This window comes from Lissotriton helveticus, chromosome 11 (assembly GCF_964261635.1).
Source record: "Lissotriton helveticus chromosome 11, aLisHel1.1, whole genome shotgun sequence".
Lineage (NCBI taxonomy): Eukaryota > Metazoa > Chordata > Amphibia > Caudata > Salamandridae > Lissotriton > Lissotriton helveticus.
The window spans coordinates 1,068,290,981-1,068,305,139 of NC_136072.1; the positions used below are offsets into that span (position 1 = coordinate 1,068,290,981).

At 47.2% G+C, this 14,159-nt stretch overlaps 1 protein-coding gene across 2 annotated transcripts in view; it reads left to right on the forward strand.

Annotated features, from left to right (window-relative positions):
* Positions 1 to 14,159, forward strand: part of DNAH10 (dynein axonemal heavy chain 10) — a 2,445,728-nt gene that overhangs the window by 864,054 nt on the left and 1,567,515 nt on the right. For both annotated transcript variants that reach the window (XM_078667623.1, XM_078667624.1), the window contains 2 exons: positions 3,723 to 3,839; positions 3,932 to 4,034. In XM_078667623.1, coding sequence (XP_078523749.1) covers positions 3,723 to 3,839; positions 3,932 to 4,034 — 220 coding nt within the window. The remainder of the gene's footprint in view (positions 1 to 3,722; positions 3,840 to 3,931; positions 4,035 to 14,159) is intronic.

Genomic DNA, 14,159 nt, shown 5'->3' on the forward strand with positions numbered 1-14,159 from the left:
CAATGTGTAGGTGTAGCTGTAACCCTTTCAATGCAGGAGTCGATTTCCATACTCTCATATATCTATTAAGTATCTCTGGGTGCCCCTTCCAGATTTAGTATAGCACCTTTCCCTCTACTTTTCATATACAATCTCAAAGGTACTTAATATCCCATGGGTTCGTTGTTGGGTGTTCTCGTAATCCATAGATTTCCTCTCCTCGTAGGGCAATGCTTTCAGTCTGGCACAATTTTTAAAATTACTTATCCACCTTTTTGAGGGAAGGTTCCTTATTCACTTTCCACTTCATTGCCATCACCCTCTTAGGTAGCACAAATGCTAGATTCAGAAATCCAACCACGCAGTGTTTTAGGCTTGTGGCATTGTAATGGTCCCAACAAACATACCTCAGGCTTATGAAACGTCTTCCTCGTGAATGGATTTTAATGTACACAGTGAGGTGTTCCCAGTAGTAGGTAACATGGGGCAGAGCAATATCATATGAAAAGTCTGAAGCATGTGAAACAGGGACACAAAGTATCTGATTAATTTCTGGGGCATTAGATATGGCTGGTGAAGGTGATTGGGTATTCCTAATCACGTGTTCTGAGAGACCTTTTCTGGTTATGTGAGTACCTTTTCCTATTCTTTGTCTCTAGTTTTTGGTGCTTGAGTTTATATTTTCCAGTGTAGTCCCTAGATGACATATAAAAAATTGATGTTTATTTTATAGATCGGTCGGATTCTTTTATTATGGAATCCTTTAAAGTTTATGGTTTCAGTATGGGGGACTTTTTTCTAGATCATCTGTAGATATGTCTCTATTCATAAAAGTAAGGTCACGTTCTAACCTTGGTTTTTCCTAGGCTACCAAGGTATCTGTTCGATACTTAATATCTTATTCAGCTCTATACTACCATTGCTTAAGAGTGCTGTCTCAAGCAACTTGCATTACTCTGACGGGTTGGATGGCTGTTGCTTTCCTAAGTGCTATGATCGCATTATACTTACATACTGTTATGACAGTATTGTCTGTGGATTCATTTACTTTATTTCTGTATCTTTTCATTTGAATTTTCTTTTATTGATAAATGGGCGTTTAATTATTTGGCTACTATGTCACTGTATATTTATATTGGATATCTTAGGTTATAACGCATAAAGGTATTGCTCAGTAGCATGGCCTGCTGCTTTGTGTTCCACAGGTTCAAACATGCAGTTCCCGTTGGGATATAGGACCAAATGTTTATTTTTCTTACGGTCATTTAGCGGCGTATTATTGTCAGGGGTAATGTTATCCCCATGCATTTAATGTTTTTTTTTAAAGACGTTTTGTTACTGTGGTTCTGTTCACAGTTATCGTGAGGTGAAAACGCATGGTTCGGATCCCATTAGGGGTGCGAATAGTTTTATACTCCTATTGTTGGTTAGTGTCACAGATTTGTCATACTAACATGGGTATTTTATTCCCATGGTTTAAATGTCTCTTGACTTTACTTACCTGTAATTCCTATATGTTATTGCTCACCTAGATTGTTATGAATGTCTGGTGTGTTTCTCTTGTTTTGGACTGGGTTTGTTATAGAAAGAGACTCTTCAAGGTCTTGGTTCAAAGACTCTCCTCAGGGGATGGTATGGCTTTGGCACTTGATTCTAAAGTAAGGAATCTGTGGCTAGATGCCTCTATCAGATAAACAAGTTACTTACCTTTGGTAACGCATTATCTGGTAGAGACTGGATCTAGCTGCAGATTCCTTAACAACCCTCCTGTCCTAACCACTTTGCGAACTGATTCTTCTTTTGTCTCAAAGATTTAATTTTGGTCATTCGCATCCTCAAATTAAAATAAACAAATAAATAATAAAAAGGAAGAATCCAGTGATTATTTAATACAAGGGTGTCTATTATTTTAGCTCACTGTTTTAATAGGCAGTTGTATACGTGGCTCCACGTTTTAAGGGCAGAAAATAGTAATGGAAGAAACTGAAGTTGGCAAGGGAGTTTTATGGACTTCCTCGGCATCACTTCTGGTGGACAACATCGATATGGAGTCGCGTGATGCCCTCTACCAATGTGGGCACATGCTATGGGAATTTTTTTCCGGATCCAGTCTCGTGCCTGGGGAAGATTCTAAAGTAAGGAATCTGCGGCTAGATTCTGTCTCAGTCAGATAACGCATTCCAAAGATAAGTAACTTGTTCTTTGGTGTCTGAGAAATCATCGTTTTAAATCTTCTTTGATGGTAAAGTCATATTTTAAGTAACAATTTTGAAAACAGTGCTTTTAGAAAGTTGCCAGTTTCCTCCTCTATTTGGTGCCTGCAACCTGTTCCTGGGTCACATGAATGGGTGTAGTTTGGCAGTTGGTCCTTTCACATTCCGGCCAGACAGCCACACAATAGAGTGATTAGGTGTCCCTTGATGGGCCAACACTAGCAGGATGGAGGTCGGAGCTGGGCACTTCCCCACTTTCAATTCAATAGGCTATGCTCTGCCTTTACACAACGAACTTCACGCTAGTCCATTGTGTCAGACTTCCTTTTCAGTTCATTTTCTGGACCTGCAGGAGAACTCTCAGAGGAATGCCTACTGCTGTGGCCAGCTGTGCACTTTAGAAGATTGCTTTGCTGCTCTTGGAAGGACTGCTCTGAGCCTGCCTTGAAACCTCAGAGGCCTGCCCTGCTGCTTAAGCCCTGTTCCACTGCTTGATTCCAAGACTACCAGAGTGACTCCAAGGGCTAGTTGGGTGACCTACGGAACAGAGTCTCAAGGACCGAAAAGGCTCCAACCATCTTGAAATTGTACCTGTACTCAGCCTGAGTGAGTCTTGCCCCTCCAAGTGGTGCCTCTCCATTGATAGACCATTGGAATTTGTTCTAAAGATTCCAAGATAGCCAAAATCTAAAACCTGGGACTTAAAAGATTTTTGGCTAAAAGTGCTCCAAGAACTGAGGATACTGGGACCTACCTGCTTGTCTTTCCAATCAAGGTGCATTGCCGGTTGGCAAGCTTTCAACTTGAGATTTTCGATTTAAAAAAAAGAGACTAAGTCCCAACTTAGAAGTCTTCACCACAACTTTGTCCAGCTGCTCCGTGATGATGACGCCTCCTCCTTGGACACTGCCTGTAGTCTTGCCTCGGTGAACTTTATTTTCTCAGACATTTTTCCACAAAATTTATTCTAAGTCTGAAGGTAAGTGAGGATTGGGCCCAATCCATTACTTGTATCCGACCTGTGCTCCATTGCAGTCTGCCACAACATTCAACTTTGACCCAGTCTTGCGAGAGTAGAAGTCTGTGGTTGGCTCTTGGATCCTTTAGGTGCTAGTTTTTACTTTAAACGTTAAAAAGTCATAACTCCGGTTCTACTGATTGGATTTTTGTCATTTTGGTGCCAAATAATGTAGTAAAATGTACTCTATTTCTGTAAATTGGTGTGGAACTTTTCTTGTATTTTAACTTTATTACTGTTTGCATGCTGCATAAATAGTTTGCAGATTGCCTCTAAGTTAAGCCTGACTGGATTTGTGCTAAGCTACAAGAGGTTTAAGCACAGGTTAATTTAGTGACTTTAGTGACAGGGATTGTAGCTGTTACTTGAGCAGGGTTTCCCCCACTCAACCAACAACCTCATTTTTCACAAAAATGTATTACCCATACCATTGATAATTTTACTACTATTCCATTCACACTCTCTGGAAACATAAAGCGTGCATTGATTTCTGTTGTTGTTGTGCCATCCAGGTCCCTGAGGAAGAAAAAGAACTGGTGATTACAATCAAAGATAAGTGGGAAGCTCTTGTGCATAAATCTGATGAAGTAGACCACAGCCTTGGACGGGTTAAAAAGACCTTTACGCAGGTGAATTTCTTTCAAGATAGATGATTTAAAAGTAAGAGCTCAGAAGTAAGATGAAAAGAATGAACATATTTTCTTAATTTTGCTTCTAACAGATTTCCAGAGACGAGATTGGAGAGTATAAGAAAGAGCTGGTCGAATTTGCAGAAAGATTTCGCACTGAAGGGCCGGGTGCGGTTGGAGAGGATCTTGACGCAGGTAAGATGTTACCCGTGGTTTTATTTTCATTAGTAAGTTTTCATTTATTTTTTGTTTGGGAATGAGGCATTGCATTTTTCTCAATGGAGACATTAAAACTATTAACACCAAAATAGCTTTAATGTATCTGCACTCCATAACAGCCTTTAATTTACATTGATATTGTATTGCATGTTCAAAATCTGATTTTTCTGAATGAAACGGAAAAAAATCCATTAGCAATGCATTTGCCAGCGTCCTTGTACTTTTGCATTTCATCTTGTTAATTTCAATAAAAAGCATTTGATCTCAGAAGACAAGATCCAGAATTTACCAGGACCCGCAGTTACGTAACTGGCAGCATGGTATTGAACCCATTGAGGGGGTAACTTTGCTGACCTGCTCACGCTGCACGAGGGAGGTTGCTGCCTTTTCCCTGCGACCGGAACCCCCCGCCTGCCTACCGCTGTCCCGCTGGTCCTGACACCATACTGGCGCGACCGCCGAGCGGAGTGCGGGCTGGGGACCACAACACCCAGCAACCTTTGCTGCCCACGCATCACTCGACCGCGCCAGGAGGCGCATACATTTGGTGTAAGCCCCTGCTGAGTGGGGTAACTTTGCTGACCTGCTCACGCTGCACGAGGGATGTTGCTGCCTTTTCCCTGCGACCGGAACCCCCGCCTGCCTCCCGCTGGTCCTGACACCATACCGGCGCGACCGCCGAGCGGAGTGCGGGCTGGGGACCACAACACCCAGCAACCTTTGCTGCCCACGCATCACTCGACCGCGCCAGGAGGCGCATACATTTGGTGTAAGCCCCTGATGAGTGGGGTAACTTTCCTGACCTGCTCACGCTGCACGAGGGAGGTTGCTGCCTTTTCCCTGTGACCGGAACCCCCCGCCTGCCTCCCGCTGTCCCGCTGGTCCTGACACCATACCGGCGCGACTGCCGAGCGGAGTGCAGGCTGGGGACCACAACACCCAGCAACCTTTGCTGCTCACGCATCACTCGACCGCGCCAGGAGGCGCATAAATTTGGTGAAAGCCCCTGCTGAGTAGGGTAACTTTGCTGACCTGCTCACGCTGCACGAGGGAGGTTGCTGCCTTTTCCCTGCGACCGGAACCCTCCGCCTGCCTCCCGCTGTCCCGCTGGTCCTGACACCATACCGGCGCGACCGTCGAGCGGAGTGCGGGCTGGGGACCACAACACCCAGCAACCTTTGCTGCCCACGCATCATTCGACCGCGCCAGGAGGCGCATAAATTTGGTGTAAGCCCCTGCTGAGTGGGGTAACTTTGCTGACCTGCTCACGCTGCACGAGGGAGGTTGCTGCCTTTTCCCTGCGACCGGAACCCCCCGCCTGCCTCATGCTGTCCCGCTGGTCCTGACACCATACCGGCGCGACCGCCAAGCGGAGTGCCGGCTGGGGACCACAACACCCAGCAACCTTTGCTGCCCACGCATCACTCGACCACGCCAGGAGGCGCATACATTTGGTGTAAGCCCCTGCTGAGTGGGGTAACTTTGCTGACCTGCTCACGCTGCACGAGGGAGGTTGCTGCCTTTTCCCTGTGACCGGAACCCCCCGCCTGCCTCCCGCTGTCCCGCTGGTCCTGACACCATACCGGCGCGACCGCCGAGCGGAGTGCGGTCTGGGGACCACAACACCTAGCAACCTTTGCTGCCCACGCATCACTCGACCGTGCCAGAAGGCGCATACATTTGGTGTAAGCCCCTGCTGAGTGGGGTAACTTTGCTGACCTGCTCACGCTGCACGAGGGAGGTTGCTGCCTTTTCCCTGCGACCGGAACCCTACGCCTGCCTCCCGCTGTCCCGCTGGTCCTGACACCATACCGGCGCGACCGTCGAGCGGAGTGCGGGCTGGGGACCACAACACCCAGCAACCTTTGCTGCCCACGCATCACTCGACCGCGCCAGGAGGCGCATAAATTTGGTGTAAGCCCCTGCTGAGTGGGGTAACTTTGCTGACCTGCTCACGCTGCACGAGGGAGGTTGCTGCCTTTTCCCTGCGACCGGAACCCCCCGCCTGCCTCCCGCTGGTCCTGACACCATACCGGCGTGACCGCCGAGCGGAGTGCGGGCTGGGGACCACAACACCCAGCAACCTTTGCTGCCCACGCATCACTCGACCGTGCCAGGAGGTGCATAAATTTGGTGTAAGCCACTGCTGAGTGGGGTAACTTTGCTGACCTGCTCACGCTGCACGAGGGAGGTTGCTGTCTTTTCCCTGCGACCGGAACCCCCCGCCTGCCTCCCGCTGTCCCGCTGGTCCTGACACCATACTGGCGCGACCGCCGAGCGAAGTGCGGGCTGGGGACCACAACAGCCAGCAACCTTTGCTGCCCACGCATCACTCGACCGCGCCAGGAGGCGCATACATTTGGTGTAAGTCCCGCCTCGCGGGACGCGAGCGGAACGCCGGGCGAAGCCCGGGAAAAGGGCGGGCCCTCTTAGGCCCTCAGAGGCCGGAAGAGACTGGGCTGGGCTGTGTCCCTTGGCTCTATGACCAAAACATCGCTTAAGGTAACAACTGTTGTAGGAGTGTGAACGATCTCTTTACAGAACTGATTGAGGCAACAAGCAGAACCATGGTTAAAAAGACTCCAATGTCCACACGAGCGACTACTAGGAAATGAATGCAGGCCCAAACCCCGCTTCCAACCCTAACTCCAATTGACAAAATGCTGCAACAAACAATCGGGGTTGTAGTTACTGCTATAGAAAACACAGAAAGATGCCTCTCATTACCACCAAGCATGTGCCTGAGAACTCCGTCCACACAAGGAGCCGATTTACCTGTAAATACTTCTATTATAACAGCTTTATCACAGGATTCAATTTTACTAGATTCTTATGCAGATTTGCCAGGGAATGAGCAGAATCCAGATGAGGCACCACAACAGTCACCATCTACTGTATTTGTTGCCCGGGAGAGTAGGCTGTCACTAACTCCTAATTTAAAATCCAGTGAGATTCCTCATCCATCTACAGTGACCGATGTGTCCAGTGTTAGAGTAGAGTCAGGTGGCTGTGGCACTAATGATATTAACTTAATAGTTGAATCAGCTGACACCAGTCTATTAAGTTGCATGAGTAATCATGGAACAGGTCGGCTCAAACATAAATCTACCCACAGTAGGAAACTGGTAGTCGTAAATAGACAAGGGAAGAGATACAGGAGTAAAAAGAAGAGTCTAATTCAGACCACATTGAAACAAGGGAGGGAGGGAGAGACATTGCGGCTGAATACAAATCTACAGCTGAGTGAAAATCTTGCTATTGCCCAGCAAAATTCACCACCCATTAATATGGAAGGTCTCATACATCAATTAGAGCTAATGGTAAAATCCCACATTACACCGATGGCTGAAAGATTGAGGGTCCTACCGGACAAAGTGGAGATTCTTGAAAAGCTGGGTATAGCCAACTTAGATTTGTTAGAACATCTTAACACACAAACTAAGCCAACTACAACTAATGTGTTAAAGGGTAAACCCGGTAACAACTTGTCTAACAATGAAACAAGAGCACCTATCCCTTCGCCTCCTGTCATAGTAGCTACTGCCCCGTATGTAGCTATTCTCGCTAACGTACCAAAGCTCAAGCCCACCCAATTTGAAAACCAGCAAACCCTTAAGAACAAAACCTTGTATTGGCTTGCTCAAAATTGTGGGTTCCCAATGCGTGGGGCAAACCAAATTATCTCTACACAGAGAGTAGGCTGGTTGGGACCCAGCAAAAAGGAGATAAATGGGAACTGCATAGTTATTAATTTTAGGATCCCTGAATGGGCCAGAAATTCCATTTTAAATGCACCCATACCCTCTAAACACGAATATAATACAACTTTGCTCCCCCTAGACTATTTCTATAGGAGTCAGTCAGGAAAACAAGCCATAACGCAGACTGTTGACTGCTATAGAGCTGCCCATTCTAATCACTTCAATGTAGCTTATGAACCAGCACCTTTGTATAACCTATGGGATAATATTACAATTCCGACCTACAACAGATTCCAGGTGTTTGGTTCATTAGAAGAGAATGATTGACTGAGGGAACAAACTATACTACCACAACCTGAAACAATCGTATCTGGGGAAATGGCTGTAATTGACCAAGGGCTGCTGTGTACAAATAGGGCAGAAGGGGACACTGCTGTGAGCTTAGTAAGTAGCGACCAGTATAAAATTGACGAAATAGCTCAATCTGATGTTACTCCTAGTACGGATATAACTATGAATGCGAGTTTCATGAGACCTGAAGTGACCGCACACTATGATTTATTAGCCGATAACTCTGCTGAATGCTTAAAGGTTATTACCTGGAACATAGCGGGAATTACTGCCAAAATAACTACGCCGTTCTGGGATAACTTTATTAAGCAAGGGCGCGATATAATTTGTCTCCAGGAGACGTGGCATAGAACCCAAATACAAGTCGAGGGGTATACATCATATAGTGTGGATGCAATAGCTTCAGCAGGAAGGGCAGGAAGAGCAAAAGGCGGTCTATTGACCCTGGTATCCACTACCCTAACAGAATTTAGCCCTGGTGGTTACGTGGAGGTGGCTCAGTATGCATCAATTTTGCGTCTAGTGCATGGTAAAGGTAGGGATTTAGTTATAGTAAATTTTTACAATAATATTGCTGGACCCAACCGGGGCACAATTGTACTGGACATAGAGCGGGCAATAGAGGAAGTACTTGTTCTATCAAGTGATCCCCCAGTAATAATCTGGGTGGGTGATTTTAACATTTAATCATGTAGTCATGCACAGAAGGGGATCTGTGGCCACCGTGAGGAGTATTTTAATGGAGGTAGTATTGTTTTTAACCACTTCCCGCACACTAATTATGGGAGTGCGCTGAATAATTTGGTAGCCAAATTAGACCTGGAATTATTAGACTGCACAAAGAATAAAGACAATGAAGAGTGTCCATCATTTAGAGGGAGAGATGCCCACTCTAATATCGATCACATTTTGGTATCCAATGGATCTGTCTATTCTAATGTTTGGGTAATAGAGCAGCCAGTGAGCGATCATAACAGCATATCGCTGGAATTAACAGGTTGGGGGCAAAAAACCCATGTATATGGAAGACCTGTCCAAGGGATTACAGCTGAAAGACCTAATGGTATGAGAATTAAGTGGACCAGAATTAACCCTACCCAATTCATGGAGGACTTATTTCTAAAATGCAGCAGGGAAACAGGTTACTGCCTAGAATCAAATGTGGTCCCTGGCATTTTACTTGCCAACTTTTTAAAAATAACCAATGTAATCGATAACTCACTTACAGCAAGGAGTCGTAAGTTGAGGAGAATTCAAGTGGTGTGGTTTGATAAGTACTGTGCCCAGTCATTAAATAAACTTAAAATAGCACTTGATACCAAGCCCAAGGATATAGCAAAAATTAGAGAGGAGCGCCTTAATTATAAGACTGCCCTAGCAGTCAGAAAAAAATATCTGCATAATGCGGCTTGGTTGAATCTGGATATGGCTGCGGAAACAAAAAATCACAAATTATTCTGGGAAATTGTAAATAGCCCATTCTTAAAGAACGATAACATCCCTGAAATTACCTCCCATGTCAGCTGCCGCGCCTGGATAACCATTTTACTGGGATTTTTAATTCTGCTTCCAACTTAGATGGGTCAATTTTAAATATAGATACAGGGTCCTGTTTTAAATTGAAAAAAATGCAGCTATCTGTGACCCTAACCGAGGTTACTGAAGCAATAAAAAATAGCAACGGCGGTAAAGCCCCAGGGCCTGACGGGGTGCCTATGGATTTTTATAAATCTGAAATGACCTTATGGGCCCCAATATTGACAAGATATTTTAACGCAGCTATAGACAGGCTTCCACCAACATGGGGTCAGTCCATCATCGTGCCTCTTTACAAGAAAGGGTAAAAGTGCCTTCAAGGGAATTCGTTTAAACAGATTTTTACACTTTCAATGTGACTTACAAGGATCAGTTAATAATCCCCATCGGAATTCAATTCAACTGAATAAAATTAAGATCAAACAGACGTAACTACATAAATGACAAACATAAACACAAGCCAGGTGTATAGAGAAAGAAATTTATCAAAAGTTTAAAACAAATCATCTGATATACAGAAAATGAAATAGGACTGCAGGTTGACACTCAGTATATTCACAAACAACTCAACAGAACCTATTAACGCCTATCCCAAAAGCATAATGAAAAAACAAAAAGGATGAGGCGGAGGTCGACGTTTCGGTCTCCTACAGGATGCTTAGCGAGACCATCTTCAGGACTGATGACAATTTGAATCTGTATATTAAAAAGAGTGTAATAGAGAATATTGTGACAATTGCAAATTGAATTTGAGCAACAAGGTCACGTCATTAAGTTGTGGACATGGGTCCTCCGGAGAGTTATTAGTATCACCCAATCTTTCAATTTGGTTGGGTTCATACACGCAGTGTACCGCTTTTACTAATACGTCCGTCAGACGGCGATTCCAGAGATTTAATCAAAAAGGGGGGGTTCCTTTAGTCAGACGTTCACTTAACTCGACTTCGGGTGGCTTCTGCAAATACGATAGCGTTCTCACCGAGGTCCACAAAGCGGGGATCCTGTTCCTATCACACAGACGGAAACGATAGGAACAGGATCCCCGCTTTGTGGACCTCGGTGAGAACGCTATCGTATTTGCAGAAGCCACCCGAAGTCGAACTTAATGACGTGACCTTGTTGCTCAACCTGCAGTCCTATTTCATTTTCTGTATATCAGATGATTTGTTTTAAACTTTTGATAAATTTCTTTCTCTATACACCTGGCTTGTGTTTATGTTTGTCATTTATGTAGTTACGTCTGTTTGATCTTAATTTTATTCAGTTGAATTGAATTCCGATGGGGATTATTAACTGATCCTTGTAAGTCACATTGAAAGTGTAAAAATCTGTTTAAACGAATTCCCTTGAAGGCACTTTTACCCTTTCACTTAATTACCCAAGCCCTCAAGGGTAATCTGGGTCGCTCACTTTTTGTATATCTCTTTACAAGAAAGGCTCCAGGTCGGAGGCGCAAAATTACCGTCCCATCTCAATTCTGGACTCGTCAATTAAAATCCTCAGTCGAGTTCTTTTAGAAAGACTGGAAGCCTGGGTAGAGGAAAACAACATCTTATCCCCAGTGCAGTACGGGTTCAGAAAGGGGATGGGAACAATGGAGCAGTGTGTGAACCTGGAACTTATAGTCAGCAAGTACACAAAAGCCAAAGAGAGCAACCTATTTTTGTGCTTTGCTGACTTGAGTTCAGCATTTGACCTGGTGAAACACTCGCTCCTTTGGCCAGTTTTGTTGGAAATGGATGCCCCGACTGAAATCATACACTTCCTGGCCAGATTGTATGAAAACCTGTCTAGTAAAGTTAGATTCGGACCTGATGGAAAATGCACACGCTTTTTTAGAATCAATAGAGGCATTCGTCAAGGAATGCGTGCTTGCCCACTCCTATTTTCGCTTTTTATAAATCAGATAGATTCAATTTTAAGAAGAATTCAAGCAGATGTCCCTACTATTAATGGTAACTCAATTCCAATTCTTTCATACGAGGACGACGCGGTTCTTCTCTCCCGGACTCAAAACGGCCTGCAATGTTTGATTTTTGATGTTTGTTTACTTTCACTGAGAGCAGAAAGTTGATAATCAACAAAGGAAAGACCTTTACAATGTCTTGTGGTAGGAAGGCAAGAAAAAGCAGGCCCTTTTATCTAGATGGGGAGAAATTAGAATCTGTAAGGAATTTTTGTTACCTGGGCATCACATTTTCAGGAGATGGGAGGTGGGCTAACGAACAAGACAGTGTCCGTTTCAAAATGGCAAGAAACGCTAGTTGCGTTTTTAGATTTGCAGCAAAATTAGGGGGCCGTAGAATCCAAGAGATGGTGTCAATATATAACTCTAGGTGCATATCATCAGCCCTGTATGGGGCTGGGATATGGGGATATCCGAAGGCGCGCCAAAGGTAAGCCCGTCTGTGCCCGTCCACGCCTGGACCGCGCCCAGTGCCAGGACCCCTGGCCCCCGCAGACCCCAGCCCACCCGCCGGACGTACGACGCCGCCACCCTCAACGCACTCAACGCCGGCCGAGTCCCGGGCTGCTACCGAGCCACCCCGAGACGCACCCACGGACCCTTCTGCTGCAACTCCTGCAAGTTCACCTGCAGCCGGACCTGCACCACTCCAGCAGTACCCAAGACCTCGACGAGCAACAGCAGCAGCCACCTGAGATGCATCCTGCTCAACACCCGCTCCGTCCACAGGCACGCCATCGAGATCTGGAACCTGCTCGACACCACAGCCCCAGACGTCGCCTTCTTCACGGAAACCTGGATGAACGCCTCCTCTGCACCTGACATCGCAATCGCCATCCCAGACGGCTACAAGATCATCCGAAGGGACCGCATCAACCACACCGGAGGAGGCATCGCCATCGTCCACAGGAACACCATCCGCATCACGACCAACACCGATGACACCCTCGCAACCACCGAGCACCTGCACTTCCAAGTCCACATCAACCCCAAGACCACCCTCAGAGGCACCCTCATCTACAGACCCCTTGGACAACGCACACAATTCAGCGAAGACATCGCCAACTTCATCAGCCCACACGCCCTCTGCTCCGCTGACTACATCCTCCTAGGGGACCTCAACTTCCACCTGGAGAACAACAACGACCGCAACACCACCACCCTGCTGGACAACCTCGCCAACCTGGGACTCAAGCAACTGGTGACCACCCCCACCCACTACGCCGGACACACACTCGACCCCGTCTTCTCATCCAGCAAGGACATCGCCTTCAGCCACACCACCGGACTCCACTGGACGGACCACAGCTGCGTCCACTTCAGCTTCGCAAGGACCACGATCCACCACCACCAGCAACAGGCTGCACACAGGAACTGGAACAAGATCACAACCGACCAGCTCACGTCCTCCCTGAGCATGAACCCTCCCACCAGCACAACGAACCCTAGCCAGTCGGCCACCAACCTCACGAAGTGGATCAGCGACTGCGCAGACGAGCTCGCCCCCCTGAGGACCCCGCCCAGCAGACCCGGCAGCAAGAAAGCCCCTTGGTTCACCGACGAACTCAAGAGCTCCAAGAAGAACTGCCGAGCCCTCGAGAGAACCCGGCGCAGAGACCCAACACCGGACAACATGAATGCCCTTAAGCTCGCCACCCGAAAACACCACCAACTCATCCGCGCCACCAAGAAAACTGCATTCAAGGAACGACTGGACAACAACGCACACAACAGCAAAGAACTCTTCAACATCGTCAAAGAGCTCTCCAACCCCAACGCCGGAAACAACGACATCACCCCTTCGCAAGACCTCTGCAACTCCCTCGCCTCCTACTTCCACAACAAGATCACGGACATACACAACAGCTTCAGCACTCAACCAACGAACAGCATGACCGAACCACCGCCCCCCACCACCACCCTCCGCGCCTGGACTCCGATCAGCACCGAAGACACCGTCCGCACGATGAACTCCATCCACTCCGGATCTCCGACCGACCCCTGCCCCCACCACGTCTTCAACAAAGCCGACGCTACCATCGCACCCCACCTGCGGGACATCATCAACACCTCCTTCGACACCGCTACCTTCCCGGAAAGCTGGAAGCACGCCGAACTCAGCGCTCTACTCAAGAAACCATCGGCTGACCCCACCGACCTCAAGAACTACCGCCCCATCTCGCTGCTCCCGTTTCCGGCAAAAGTCATCGAGAAGACCGTAAACAAGCAGCTGGCCGCCTTCCTCGAGACGAACGGATCCCTCGACCCCTCGCAGTCTGGCTTCCGGGCCAATCACAGCACAGAGACCGCCCTGATCGCAGTCCCCGATGACATCCGAGCGCTGCTCGACAACGGAGAAACAGCGGCCCTCATCCTCCTCGACCTCTCTGCGGCCTTCGACACTGTCTGCCATCGTACCCTAGTACAACGCCTCAGCAACGTCGGAGTCCAGGAGAGGGCACTGGAGTGGATCATCTCCTTCCTCGCCGGAAGGACACAGAGAGTCCGCCTCCCCCCGTTCAGATCTGAAGCCACCGAAGTCATCTG